This window comes from Scyliorhinus canicula, chromosome 16 (assembly GCF_902713615.1).
Source record: "Scyliorhinus canicula chromosome 16, sScyCan1.1, whole genome shotgun sequence".
Taxonomy (NCBI): Eukaryota; Metazoa; Chordata; class Chondrichthyes; order Carcharhiniformes; family Scyliorhinidae; genus Scyliorhinus; species Scyliorhinus canicula.
The window spans coordinates 6,337,052-6,351,836 of record NC_052161.1 but is presented as its reverse complement, the minus strand read 5'-3'; the positions used below and the strand labels follow the sequence as shown (position 1 = coordinate 6,351,836).

Here is a 14,785-nt window from a genome sequence, read left to right as displayed (position 1 = left end):
CACCACTGACCATTTGCCCTTGCTCTTCCTCTGACACCTTGGCACTGCCATGCTGGCAAGGGCACTGCCAGGGTGTGTGGGTGGCAGTACAAGAGTGACACTACCAAGGGTCAGGGTCTTTGGGGGCCATGCCCATGAAAGGGGAGGATGAGGAGGGGTATGAATGGTGGGGGAGGTGAAGGATGGGGATCCTGGAACGGGGGAGGTGGGGGTGGGTGAGGGATGTTCAAGCTTACTGGGAGAACAGGGCATCCTTTCAAAACGGCAGCCCGATCTCTGAGAGTTCAGCTCCCCATTACTGAAATCCCCATTACCTGCGGCAGGTTTAGCACAGTGGGCTAAATAGCTGGCTTGTGATGCAGAACAAGGCCAGCAGCGCGGGTTCAATTCCCGTACCAGCCTCCCTGAACAGGCGCCGGAATGTGGCAACTGGGGACTTTTCACAGTAACGTCATTGAAGCCTACTTGTGACAATTGTATTATTGTATTATTATTATTATTATTATTATTATTAATAAGAATTTCCCACGTGTGGGCTAGACCGAGGGGAAACTCCCCAAGCCCCCCCGCCAAAATATGGTGAATGCTGGTGTGGATCTCGCCCAAAAAGCCGGCAACAATCACCCAGCCAAACTCGCTCGAAATTACGTTTTGAATTTTTGTTGGTTAAATGGCGCCCTATATAAATGCAAGCAGTTCTTTTTTTTGTTGTCGAGCCTTTACCACTGCCATGATTGATCAGTTTTGGCTTATTAGATTGTAAATCAAATGTGCTTTGAAAAATAAAAATTAAATGAAAATCGCTTGTCACAAATAGGCTTCAAATGAAGTTACTGTGAAAAGCCCCTAGTCGCCACATTCCGGTGCCTGTTCGGGGAGGCTGGTACGGGAATTGAACCGTGCTGCTGGCCTGCCTTGGTCTGCTTTAAAAGCCAGCTATTTAGCCCTGTGCTAAACCAGTCCCATTGTGTCACTTAACTATTTCTTGCTTTTGTTAATGATCTTTAGTGTCACAAGTAGGCTTACATTAACACTGCAATGAAGTTACTGTGAAAACCCCTAGTCGCCACATTCCGATGCCTGTTCAGGTACACAGAGGAACAAGAAGATCGCTTATTGTCATGAGTAGGCTTCAATGAAGTTACTGTGAAAAGCCCCTAGTTGCCACATTCCGGCGCCTGTTCGGGGAGGCTGGTATGGGAATTGAACCGTGCTGCTGGCCTGCCTTGGTCTGCTTTAAAAGCCAGCGATTTAGCCCAGTGTGCTAAACCAGCCCCATGAATTCAGAATGTCCAAACTACCTAACAGCACGTCTTATGGGAGGAAACTGGAGCACCCGGAGGAAACCCACGCAGACACAGGGAGAACGTGCAGACTCCGTACTGACAGTGGCCCAAGCCGGGAATTGAACCTGGGACCCTGGAGCTGTGAAGCAACAGTGCTTGCTGCTGTGCCACCCATAATGTCAAAGCTTCTTTAACACAACTGTTAAGTGTAACAACGGTCCCAATATGGTTTGCTGGAAAAAGGGAGACATAAGGACGCAGCTGGCTAACAGCTTGGCCAGAATGGTGAAATTGAGGAGGAGGATTACTTTTTGAAGGAGTTTACATCCTTCTGCCTTCTGATAAAACTGCTCTCCTTTTACAGGATCATCTTCGGAATGTAAAGCTGGCTTTTCTCAACCGCAAACCCTCCTTGACCCTTGTCTCCAGCAATAAGTGCAAGGAGCTCATGGACCTCTGTCACTAAGATTGCAACCAGCTTTTCTCCCTTTCACTCGCACTATTCTGTCCTAGCCCTGAATTCTCATTGTTAATTTCTCTCCTATATCTTCACAGGACCGTTCAGAATCATAAAACCACTACAGTGCAGAGCAGAAGGAGGCCATTCGGCTCTAGTCTGCACTGACCCTCTGAAAGAGCACCCGACCTAGGCCCATGCCCTTGCTCCATCCCCATAACCCCACATAACCTTTTAGACTTTATGGGGCAAATTTATCATGTCCCATCCACCTAACCTGTACATCCATGTGGACTGTGGGAGTAGACACAGAGGAAGCCCATGCAAACACGGGGAGAACATACATACTCGATACAATCACCCAACGCTGGAATTGAACCAGTCCCTGGCGCTGTGAGGCAGCAGTGATAACCACTGTGCTGCCCTCTCTGAGCTCACCTTGTCCTGGCGCCCCATCACTGCTGCCCATCCCCGCTAAACCCACTTCCTTTCCTGTTTCTCATGTTAGTTATTAGAAACATAGAAAATATGAGCAGGAGGAGGCCATTCGGCCCTTCGAGCCTGCTCCGCCATTCACTATGATCACGGTTGATCATCCAGTTCTGTAACCTGTTCCTGCTTTCTCACCATATCCTTTGATCCTTTTAGCCCCAAGAGCTATATCTAACTCCAATAATGTTTTGGCTTCAACTGCTTTCTGTGGTGAATTCCACTAGATGACGAAATTTCTTCTTGCTTCAGTCCTAAATGTCTTCCGAGACTGTGACCCCTGGCTCTAAACTTCTGCCATCAGGAACATCCTGCATCTACCCTGTCTAGTTCTGTTAGAATTTTATAGCTTTCTATGAGATCCAGCCCCCTTCTTTCCCCCCCCCCCCCCCACGGTGGCACAATGGTTAGCATTGCTACCTCACCGTACTGTGGACCCGGATTCGATCCCGGCTCTGGGTCACTTTCCGTGCGGAGTTTGCATATTCTCCCCACGTCTGCATGGGTCACACACCCCACAACCCAAAGATGTGCAGGGTAAGTGAATTGGCCTCGCTAAGGTGCCCCTTAATTGGGAATGAAAAGAATTGGATTCTTTAAATTTAAGAAATACAAATGGGATTCCCCTCCTCATTCTTCAAAACTCCAGCGAATGTAATCCTTTTTATTAATTTAGAGTACCCAATTTTTTTCCAATTAAGGGACAATTTAGCATGGTCAGTTCACTTACCTTGGGTTGTGGGGCGAGACCCACGCAGACACGGGGAGAATGTGCAAACTCCACACGGATGGTGACCCAGGGCCAGGATCGAATCCAGGTCCTCAGTACGGTGAGGTAGCAGTGCTAACCACTGTGCCACGTGCTGCCCCAGCTCGTGCCTCACATGATTGTAGCTTCCTTTATTTAGATTCAGGATCCTAGTCTCAGAATCAACTACATCATTTTCCATCTTGATGAAAAATTCTATGATATTATGGTTGCTCATCCGTAACACGCTTGATGCAACTATCTTATTACACTATACCTAGTATAGGATGGCCTGTTTTTAGTTGGTTCCTCAACGTATTCGTCCAGAAAATCATCCTATATACACTCTAGGGATTCCACCTCGATGGTATTGTGGCTATTTTGATTTGCCCAATCTATATACAGATTGAAGTCACCCATAATTACAGATGTCCCTCGGAGAGGGCATGCATCTCTAATTTCCTGTTTAGAACATAGAACATAGAACAGTACAGCACAGAACAGGCCCTTCGGCCTTCAATGTTGTGCCGAGCCATGATCACCCTACTCAAACCCACGTATCCACCCTATACCCGTAACCCAACAACCCCCCCTTAACCTTACTTTTTTATTAGGACACTACGGGCAATTTAGCATGGCCAATCCACCTAACCCGCACATCTTTGGACTGTGGGAGGAAACCGGAGCACCCGGAGGAAACCCACGCACACAGGGGGAGGACGTGCAGACTCCACACAGACAGTGACCCAGCCGGGAATCGAACCTGTGACCCTGGAGCTGTGAAGCATTTATGCTAACCACCATGCTACCCTGCTGCCCCTTAATGCCATTCCCAACATCACCACTACAATTTGGAGGTCTATATACAACCTCCACTAACGTATTTTGCCCCTTGGTGTTTCTCAGCTCTACCCACACTGATTCCACATTGTCAGAGCTAGTATCCTTCCTGACTATTGCGCTAATTTCCTCTTTAACCAGCAAACTGCTTATCCTTTTTGTCTTTCCTCCCTAAATACTGAATACCTCTGGATGTTCAGTTCCCATCCCTGGTCACCCTACAGCCATGTCAGGCTACATTATACCCGTTCACATCTATTTGCGTGATTAGTTCATCTACTTTATTGTGAATGTTCCGCACACTAAGGCACAAAGCCATCAGGCTTGTCATTTTACCATTCCTTGTCCTGTTCCCATTGATATTGTTAATGCTGCTCTCTCCTCTGTACTGTTCCCCTCTACCATCTGCCCCTTTCAAGAAAAAAAAATCAACCCTTGACCTCATTATCCTTGCAAACTGCTATCCCATCTCCAGTCTCCCTTGAATTAGCTATCACTTCCCAAATCCATGCCCCTCTTTTATGGTGTGGAGATGCCGGCAGTGGACCGGGGTGAGCACAGTAAGAAGTCTTCCAACACCAGGTTAAAGTCCAACAGGTTTATTACAAACACTAGCTTTCGGAGCACTGCTCCGAAAGCTAGTGTTTGTAATAAACCTGTTGGACTTTAACCTGGTGTTGGAAGACTTCTTACTCTGCTCATCTTTTATGGGACTGCGTTTGAATTCCTGCAGTCAAGTTTCTGCCTTGCCACAGTACAAAATGGTTCTTATCAAATTTGCTAAAGACATCCTATGTGACAATACAAAGGCACACTATCCTCCTCAAACCTTCTACATCCTTCGACATGGTGGACCACCCCACTCTCCTCCAATGTCCCACCACCAGTGAGGCTGCACTTGCTTGATTCTGTTCTTACGTAACTAATCAGAACCAGAGTATAACTTGCAATGGCTGGTTTAGCTCACTGGGCTAAATCGCTGGCTTTTAAAGCAGGCCAGCAGCACGGTTCGATTCCCGTACCAGCCTCCCCGGACAGGCGCCGGAATGTGGCGACTCGGGGCTTTTCACAGTAACTTCATTGAAGCCTACTCGTGCCAATAAGCGATTTTCATTTTTTCATTTCATTTCTTTCCAGACCGCACTGTCAGCTTTATCCCCGAGGATCTAACCTCTCCCTCTCCTATTTCTCACGCCAACCTCAGCATCAACATCTGAAAACACAGCATTCGGGTTCATAGCCAGCGCCACCTGACCACCACTTCTCTTGACTCAACTGTTGATAAATTATCTGGTGATCAAACATCCAATTCTGGATGAACAGATATTCCCTCCACTTAAATATTGGGAATAGCAGATTCAATATTGACGTATGAGGCTCGGTGTCAAATTTTGCTTGGTAACACTGCTGTGAAGTATTTTATTATATTGAAGGCTCCGTATACATAGTTGTTAAATCACTGATTTTGTGGTTCAAATTGCCGACATATTTCTTCCCAATTGCGTGGCACTCCTTGTATCCCAGAATGAGAGCGGGTGCTTTCAGTTGGGAGTGGTTGTACCTGATTTCAGCAATAATCCTCTTGTCGGGTCATTAGATTCTCAGTAAAATAGAATGTCAAGTGTATGCCATTCTCAAATCACTTTTCCTTGAATGGTGACGTTGGGGGGAAAATTAACACGTTTGTCCATTTTGCCCTTTCAAACTTGTGCTGTGGTTTGGAGAGAGAATTTCCTGAGTCTGAAGGCTGTGGATTCAAGACTCAGTCCAGAGATTTGAGCACATGATCCAGGTTGGCATGTCGTTGGATGTCATGGGGAAGCCATTTTGCGATGTCTTGTTAGAGATATTCTGCCATTCGGTCAGATTATGACTGATCTGTGCGTCAATTTCATTTACCTGCCCTTGATAACCACCGTACAAAAATCTGTCAAGCTCAGTCTTGGTAGCCACAAGTGTCCCTTGATTTTTGCCACCATTGCCATGTGTATATCTCCAGCCACCAATTCGAACTGCTGCTGGTTGTTGTGATGTAGGGTTTCTGCACCAGTGAAACCACAACCTTAGCCAAACAGTCAGTAATTTTACCTCCATGCCAAACTCTGGCTAGATCATTACTTTGGAGAACAATTATGATTTTTTTTTAATAAAGTAAGGTTAATTGAAGCAGATTTTTTTGTCAACTTGAAGCAAAATATGTTGAGATATGAGAACAAGAGGGTCACATCCTGTGGCAGCTAATGAGATGATATATACGGGTAAAAGGAAGCCACGTAGCTGTTGTCTAAAACTGTTCCTTTAAGAAGTATAAATGTCCTTTCTTTGTTTGTTTGTTTTTTAGCAACAAGAAGATATCGAGGCAGGAGACACCGCTCAATACAGGATCGCAGAATTCCCTGGACCAGTTTATGGCTAAGCTGTGTAGACATCATCAGATACAGTTTATGAGCGTACTAAGCTACATGAGCAGCGACGTGAGTCCAACTGAGGAAGCAGCAGAATCGCCACCACGTGAGGACATGGCTGCCTCCAACCCAGCTGCTGTCCATCTAAAGTCTAAAAACTCCGAAGGCCAGACTGGGAGGGAATCTTCTTTACAATCATGCCCTTCCTTGAACCAAGAGATACAAACACCCAATGAGTTAAGCAGTGAAATGATTAAGGAGGAGAAACAGCTTCCTCATGAGGAGATACTCCTGGTCGGAACTGAAGCAAACAACGTAGCTTCCATTGAAAAACCAACACCCAGAAGCTGCTGTAGCAGTGGGAATTGTATCAAAAACTGCACTATAGAGGCAGGGTTCCACTCTATGAATATATGTACTACTGACTGCAATAAAATGGGGAGTGTAGAAGTTCTACAAAAAGAAACTGTGAATCAGGAGGAGATCAGTGACTCACAACTGGATCAGTCCTCCAATGAATGTGCACACACTAGCTCTGTTGCCAGAATGGAAGACGTGCATTCTAACAGCCAGGAGGGCAAAACAGAGGATGCCGTTCCCGCAAAAGATCAGGTTGAATCCCTCCGAGCTCTCCCATCCAAGCTTTTGAACTTGAGTAAGAATTTGACCAAAAATCAGAGTGGTTCACGGAGCGCTTCTGGAACCTCCATGGATTACAAAACAATTAAATATACATCAATTCAAGGAGGGCCTCGAGAAAATATCAATGCTACCAAAAGAATGATCAAAGGTAACCATGTGCTCATGACAGACACGAGCGCCAAAGGTTGCTGGCCTGTCTCGAAGCCGCGTACTGCTGTGCGTGACAGTAATGGCCGCCTGAGATTAAAGCCGCAAGTTCCTCTCACAAAGACGGCCAGAAAGAGCACCAGGGTGTCTGTGCTGCGGGCACGTACTGCCATGCCCACCATGTGCCAATACGTGAACGAGCACGACAACCAATGTGACATTGTTTACATCAGCAAGCCCATCACAGAATGCCGCTTCGATGCTCAGCGGTCCTTGTCTTCCAGTCGGAAGACTGCAAGGAAAAGCACTCGTGGCCATCTCTGCAATGAAGAATATTGGGAGCTAAAGACTGTCCGCACTTTGGCCAAGAGCTCAACAATAGAAGCAAGAAAGGGGAACTGTCCCTCATTGATTCCCAGACCAGCCACCACAGTGACGCCGAAGCAAGCACTTATTCTGCCAGTTAGCGTGCCCGCCATTGGTGTTCCTGTGGCCTCTGGCACTGCCATTCGCGAGGACTCCAAGCCCCTGCAGTTAAAAATCTTGACGGAAGAAAGTCAAGACTTTAGTTGCTCAGAAAGTAAAGGCAAGCTGGTTGTCGAGCCAATTCAGCCCTGTCGATCGCAGGAGACTGAGGCACCTTCCCCAAGTGCAAACAGCCCACAAGGGGATCCCGGGAGGCCAAGGGACCAGGCCATCACTTCCAGCTCCAAAGGTCTTTCTGTGGAAATCAAGGACACACTGGTCTCCAGTCCACAAGCCGATGACCCCACCCCAACATGTGCTGGTTGCCAAATTCTTGATGACCGCTTAGCAGATGAATCTGGTGTTTGTGAGATCGCTGAGCCATTGAGGCGGCTGGAAGAGTGCAGTGAAGTCCAAAGGAGCCCTTCAGAACTGGAGCAATTAGTTAAGGATAGCGGAGACGTGGAGGGCACATCCTCATCAGTAGGTTCTCCAAACAATTCGGAGCCCGTTCCTGCCAACGAGAACCAAACACCTACGTTATGCTCTCTGGATGAGGGACGCAGCAGTCCTGTTAGTTGTTTTGAGGTTAATATCATTCCTACCGAGGAATGCAGCAATCCGATCTGCAGCAACAGTGAAATATCAAATACCTATGAGGCGACGATGAACAACATTCCCAGCAGCCCGCTAGCAGAAGATTGGCAAGCTGGAGATTCAATTGAATCTGTTGAAGAAACGAATGAGGTACAAGTAGAAACATCATTAATTGAAGAAGAAAGGTCCGATGGCTCAGGGCAGACACTCTGCATTCCAGCAGAAGCAGTTGCTTGCTCCGTCACTCCGAAGGAAGATTTATATCCACAAATAGATTCCAGATGTCAAGATGAGAGCAGTCACGATGCTTCCGGAGAACCCACACTGGAGCTGGCGAAAGGACCTCTTCAGGGAACTGACAGCGTGAGGGGTGATGTGGCAGTGAGTGACCCGGGTCTGGAGAAGAGGAGGTTGGAAGACCTTGATGAAAATGTGATGGATGACAAGAAAGAAAGAGGCATTCGCATTGAGAGAACTCCTGAGTCTGAAAAGCATACCAGCAACCACAAGGAGAAGACACGTAACCCGACCACGTCAGAGAAGAAAAAGTATCGCAAAAAGCTGGTGCTTGCTTCTTCAGACAGATGTTTGCGGAGTCAGCAACCGAAGGTACAAACTGTCGTTTGTCCCAGCGATGCTACAGAGCAGCCACTAGTTTGTGGTGATGGGCTACAGGTACCCTGTCTCAACATAAAACTCCTGAGAAGTCAAGGCGAGAGGGGATACAAAAGGGAAGTGTGGATCAACAGAGTGGCATTTGTTCCGTTTCCAACAGACTGCTTCAACAAAATCCTTTTGCAAAGCATTATTGACCCGGAGAGCAGAGTAGATGAGTCTCTTGCTACCACGCCTGAGCAAGAATTTTGCAAAACAAGAAAGGCAACAGGCAAGAAGGTCTCCAAAGATCTTCTGGTGAAGGAGCTGGTAAGCTTTGAAGACGAAGAACCGATGGATGACCGTTTTATCTGTGAAAGTGCACACTATGGACAAAGTCGAATTCTTGAGGTCTGTGTGGATACTAAATCACCCGAAGAGCGGAAAGTTTCCTTCTCCATTCAAAATGTCGGAACCAGTCGAGATTCTGAGTCTTCCATGGACGATGCAACTCCTGCGAACCAACAGAAGGCAGATACCTGTAAAGAGAACACAAAATGGACAAGGGGAGGCCTCATGAAAAGATCAACCAATTTGGGATCACTGCATCAAACAGCGAAGGGAACAGTCGGCAAAGTGCCACCAGGAGATAAGATTGTTGGTGGGTCTCGCACCTTGCGATGCCCAAATGTACCAATCACTGAACCAGAAACGGTTATGCTAGAAGGGGACAGTAAATGCCAAGATATAAATCAACCCACTGGGGTTCACGAGGAGGATGAAGATTCTGAACTGTTGGGTCCGAATGATGATGATGCTCCTGAAGTGAGTCGCCCTAAATTTTTGGACTGGTGCTCCGAGGACGAGAATCAAGAACTAATCACCACCTTGAATGCCACATATGAGAACGTTCACAAGGCTTGGATTCAGATGGAGAAGGAAGTGCCAGTGTTGCAGAAGGCAAAAAGTAAGTCCGACCGGCTCAAGGAAATCTGGAAAAGTAAGAAGAGGGCACGCAAAGCGAGAGGACTGTACGACCACAAAATATCTCCCGTGCAGAAACTCTTTGTGACCAATTTCAACCTTGCCAGCATCTGTAAGTGGTTCATGGAAACGACCGAGACCAGGTCTCTGATCATAGTCAAGAATGTCAGTGCCCGAAATCCAGTGGAGACCATGAAATCCAAAGCTTTCCTCCAGAAGAACTCCATGGTTGGCCTGTTCCCCAGTCCACAGGCCGAGCGGCTAAAGAAGCACCTGAAAAAGTTTGCAGTGGCCTCACCTGCTCGAAACAACTGGAAGACCCGGGCCCTGCTGGAAAATGTGCAGAGGAGTGCCATGGCTGGGACAGATGGAGCTGGGCAGAAGCACTGGGACTTCTCGTTAGATCCTGGAGGAGGCCTGGCTCCCAGGGACCTCTTTCCGGCCAAAATGGAAAGCAGCCCCGACAAGGGAGACGGGTCACCCAGCAAAAGGACAGCAGCCCAGCCCTCCAAGCACTTGGGGCTGAAGAAGCCAGTTAGCGCATGGATCCTGCGAAAGTATTCCAACATGAGGGGCAAGCTCCATAAATTGCAGCAGGGGAAAGAGCATGCGGGTAAGAAGCTCCTGGCCAAACACAAGAGTGTCTGCATGAACCCCATGGTCTCGCCCAAGTTGACCTCGCAGACCCAACTGGACTCACGCAGGGCTCCTGCTCCTACTGCTCCTCGCAAACCTGAGGGCAAGGAGAAGAGGAAGCCATCCAAGAACGCCTCCGCAAAAGGACTCCGTGTGGGGCGAGTAAAGAGCAGCAAATCTGAGACGGGGCCTCCTGCACCTCCGCCCAAATCCACACCCAAGCATTTACCGGCAAATCGCAAGTCCAAAGCGGAGGGCGGCTCTGTCAAGGCACCAGTCCCCAAAAAACCCACTGTGAATGTTAAGGCCAACGTTTCGGAGAAGAGGTTTTCGGGATCTGGTCTGAAAACCATGACAAAGGGCAAGAAGAGCCTGTCCCAAAACCGAGATAGTGCCAAAGCCAAAAAGGCTAAAGGCAGCAACAGCAAAGAAGGTCTGGTGAAACCCACCAAGAAGAGGGCAGCGCCTTCAGCCAAGACCAAGCAGCGGGTTAAGGCTGACGCCAAAAAGAAAAACAAGGCTGCCACTCCAGCCAGACGCAAGCGTAAGGGCGAAGTGTCTGCCGAAGCCACGCACAAAAAGAAACGGAAGTTAAGTGAGAAGAGAGACCCGGTTCCCAACAAACGCAAGCGGACTGACACAAAATGACCCGCTTCCCGAAGGACAAACTGTAAATTATTGTGTCTTTGTACAACAACAGCAACAAAGAAGAAAATTGTTGACTGCAGAAAGCATTAATTGTCGAAGCTGCTTTTTATAATCTTGAAGCAAGTCTTTGAAATGGCAGAGGAAAGAACTGGAGTGTGATTTTAATTTTATTTTTTTAAGCAAGTAAGCAGATAGCTTGTTGTAAAGAGAATACAGGGAGCTTCCCCCGACTGTGAATAGAGTTTTTATACGGTGCTATGAATAGTATTGTTTTCTTTTTCCTGTTTTGATTTTTATATATATATATATATATATAAAATATTGCCCCAGCTTAAAACTGATGACGAGAGCTGAAAATGGAAAAGAACAGTGCCTTATTTAATGATGAGACGGAAATAATTTTTTTTTTTGCGTGTGTATTTGAGATTAAAGGCTTGCATTCACAACGGAGACTTTCTCTGTACTTGTTGCACCTCCACTTTCTTTTTTTTTTTTAAATTAAAGCCATCACGCATCTAGAATCATGCAGCACAGGAGCAGGCCATTTGGCCCATCCTGTCCATGCCAGCTCTTTGAAAGAGTTATCCAATTAGTCCCGCTCCACCTCCTCTTCCCCTGTATCCCTGCAGATTTTTTATTTCAGTATTTATTCAGTTCCCTTTCGAGTGTTACAATTGAATCTGCTTCTGCCACTCGTTAACGGGGCGCGTTCCAGATCACAACTTTTCTTTTTAAAACACTGAATTGCTATCTCCCCATCAATTCATTTGCCAATTACCCAACCCTTCTACCAGCAGAACAGTCTCGCTTCATTTACTCAATTAGAAAACCCTTCAAAATTTTGAACACCTCTATTAAATCTCCTTACTAAATTTCCCGGCTCTTAAGAACAACCCCAGTCTCTCCAAATCTCTGTCTATGTAATTATCCAGATCAACGAAAAAGAATGTTGGAAGGCCGGGGTAAATCACACTGCTAAAGCTCCACCAGGAAGTAAAGAAGTTATGCTTGGGTCAGGATCCTTGTATCTAAGATGTTAACTGATCTTTCTGGTGCTGGTCTGATGCTGTCAATAAAGTCGATATTGTTTTACCTTTCTAGTTCAGCTATCTTAAGCAACACTTGGTTCCAAATGAGCTTCAGCTCTCTTTGAATGCGTACCTGAAATCTCAATGTTTGCTTAAGCCTTGTGTTGCACTGGATGGATGGCTGTACTCTGGGTGTGTGAGGTATTCCCCTCCTCCCCACTCCCTAACGTCACAAAATCATTACAATCTTACCACCCGGGAAGATCCAATGCCTTGTTTCGCCCTTAACGAGGGCTTAAATTCTTCCAACTTGGTCATGTTTCCATTGCCCCACGCAGGGTCCACTCTGCATTCTGATGACAAGTCTACACTTCAGTGAAAGCAAAATACTGCGGATGCGGGAAATCTGAAATAAAGACAGGAAATTCTGGATAAACTCGCCACGTCTGGCAGCATCTGTGGAGAGGAAGAGTTAACGTTTTGGGTCTAAATGATCCTGAAAGGTTAACTCTGTTTCTCTCCACAGATGACGCCCAGACCCTGCCGAGTTTATCCATCATTTTCTGTTTTTACTATGCTCTTCAGTAACTGCCATATACAGCCTTCCATAGCGTCCCCTCACTTGCCTCATTCCAAGGTTGGAAAATAGGGATTTCTGTGATCTTTCCTCCTGGCTCAAGTCCTACAAACATGTGAATTTGGGGCAGGAGTTGGCCACTTGGCCCCCCAAGCATGCTCTGTTGTTTGATAAGATCGTCCCTGATCTAATTGTGGCTTCAACTCCATTTTCCTGTATACCCCCTATACCCTTTGCCTCCCTTGTCAGTCAAGAATTTATCTAACTCAGCCTTAAAAATATTCAATAGCCCTCTGCTCTCTAAGGAAGAGAATTACGCAGACCAATAACCCTCAGAAAACATTCTCTTTGGGAGACCCCTTTTGGCTGGATTCTCTGTTTTTGAGACTATGTCCTCACGCCGTTGTAAAAACTGGAGTTTCATGCCAGAAAAACTGGTGTGAAAGGGCCACATATTCCTCGCCCTGCAGGGGGCGAGCGGGGCTTTTGTTGCAGATACGGGCCCCCCGCACTTCTGGGTCGGAGGCCGCGCATGCGCACAGCGGCGTCCTCCAGCGGCCGTGCCATGGTCCATGGCGGACTCAGCCCGCGGAGCTGGACATTAAAAATAGAACCCCCCGATCGACGGCATGACTGATGCTGACCGTCCGCCCAAACATTGCTTGCCGCGAATAAGGCCCCCCCCCCCCAGCCCTCTGATCTGCCTGCCCCTGACCAGGGCAGCCGCGGACTGAGTCCGCAGCCACCACGCTAGTATCCCGACCAGCTGGACCACACCAGATCCACGCCGTCAGGAGTTTGGTCGGTCGGGGGCAGAGAATGGCTGGGTGGGACTCCAGCAATGGCCGATAGTAGGTGGTTTGCGGCCCGCAGAATTGGGGAACCGGAGCTGGTCCCGATTCCCTGTGGGCAAATGAATTCTGCACCCCGGCGCCTGCTGCGATTTCGGCGTCAGGCTGTGCAGAATCTAGCCCCTTGTATTTGGATTTTATCCTCCAGTTCTAGCCTTCCCCCAAAAGGAGAGAAATCCTCTCAGCATTAATCCTGTCAATTCCCCACACAATCTTATTTTTCAATAAGATAGCCTCTCATTTGTCTAATCTTGAATGGATGCAGATCCGACCTTCATGAAGTAATTCAGTGAAGGCGCATCCCACGAATCAGTCATGAACCTTCACTGAATTACTTCTAATGTTGCAAAAGGTTTTATCAAGTAAGGATACCAAAACTCGAGATGTGGTCTCACCAACGGCCTTTACAAATTGTAGTAAAACTTCCCAACTTCTATATTTTGTTCTTGCAATGAACAACATCTTGTCTTCTTAATCGCTTGCTGTACCTGCATACTTATGTTTTAATTTATATACCAGGACACCCAGATTCCTCTGTGCCACAGAGTTTGCAATCATTTTCCATTTCAAAAATATACTCGGTTTCCAATCTTCTTGCCAAATTTTACTCCGTCTGCTAATATTTTGCCCACTCACTTAACCTACCTAAATCCTTTTGTCCTCGCAATTTACTTTCATGCTTATCTTTGTGTTATCAGGAAATTTAGCAACCATACATTTGGCCCCTTCATCCAAGTCAATTATATAGATTGTAAATGGTTAAGGCTCCAGCACTGATCCCTGTGGCACTCTACTCGTTACACCTTGCCACCCCCAAAATGACTCATTTACCCCTACCCTTGACCAATCCTCTATATCCATGACAATATGTTAACCCCCCTACACCATGAGCGTAATTTTTTGTAGTAACCTTTGATGTGACACTTTGAACAGCTACCTTTTGGAAATCCAAGTACACCACATCTACAAGTTCCCCTTTATCCACGTCACTGTTACTTCCTCAAAAAGCTCTAATAAATTAATCAAACATGATTTCCCTTTCACAAAACCATGTTGACTCTGAAAATGAAATGAAAATCGCTTATTGTCACGAGTAGGCTTCAATGAAGTTACTGTGAAAAGCCCCTAGTCGCCACATTCCGGCGCCTGTTCGGGGAGGCTGTTACAGGAATTGAACCGTGCTGCTGGCCTGCCTTGGTCTGCTTTAAAAGCCAGCGATTTAGCCCAGTGTGCTAAACCAGCCCCTAATCACATTAAGATTTTCCAAGTGCCCTGCTACAACCACCTCAATAATGGACTCTCGCACTTTCCCTGTGACCGATGTTAAGGTAACTAGCCTGTTGTTACTTGCTTTCTGTTTCCCTCCTTTCTTGAATAGAAGAATTATGAAA

At 46.9% G+C, this 14,785-nt stretch overlaps 1 protein-coding gene across 10 annotated transcripts in view; it reads left to right on the top strand.

Annotated features, from left to right (window-relative positions):
* Positions 1-12,030, top strand: part of lcor (ligand dependent nuclear receptor corepressor) — a 140,991-nt gene extending 128,961 nt beyond the window's left edge. For all 10 annotated transcript variants that reach the window (XM_038773406.1, XM_038773403.1, XM_038773402.1 and 7 more), the window contains one exon: positions 6,162-12,030. In XM_038773406.1, coding sequence (XP_038629334.1) covers positions 6,162-10,938 — 4,777 coding nt within the window. In that variant the 3' untranslated portion in view covers positions 10,939-12,030. The remainder of the gene's footprint in view (positions 1-6,161) is intronic.
* The last annotated feature ends 2,755 nt before the right edge of the window (positions 12,031-14,785 follow it).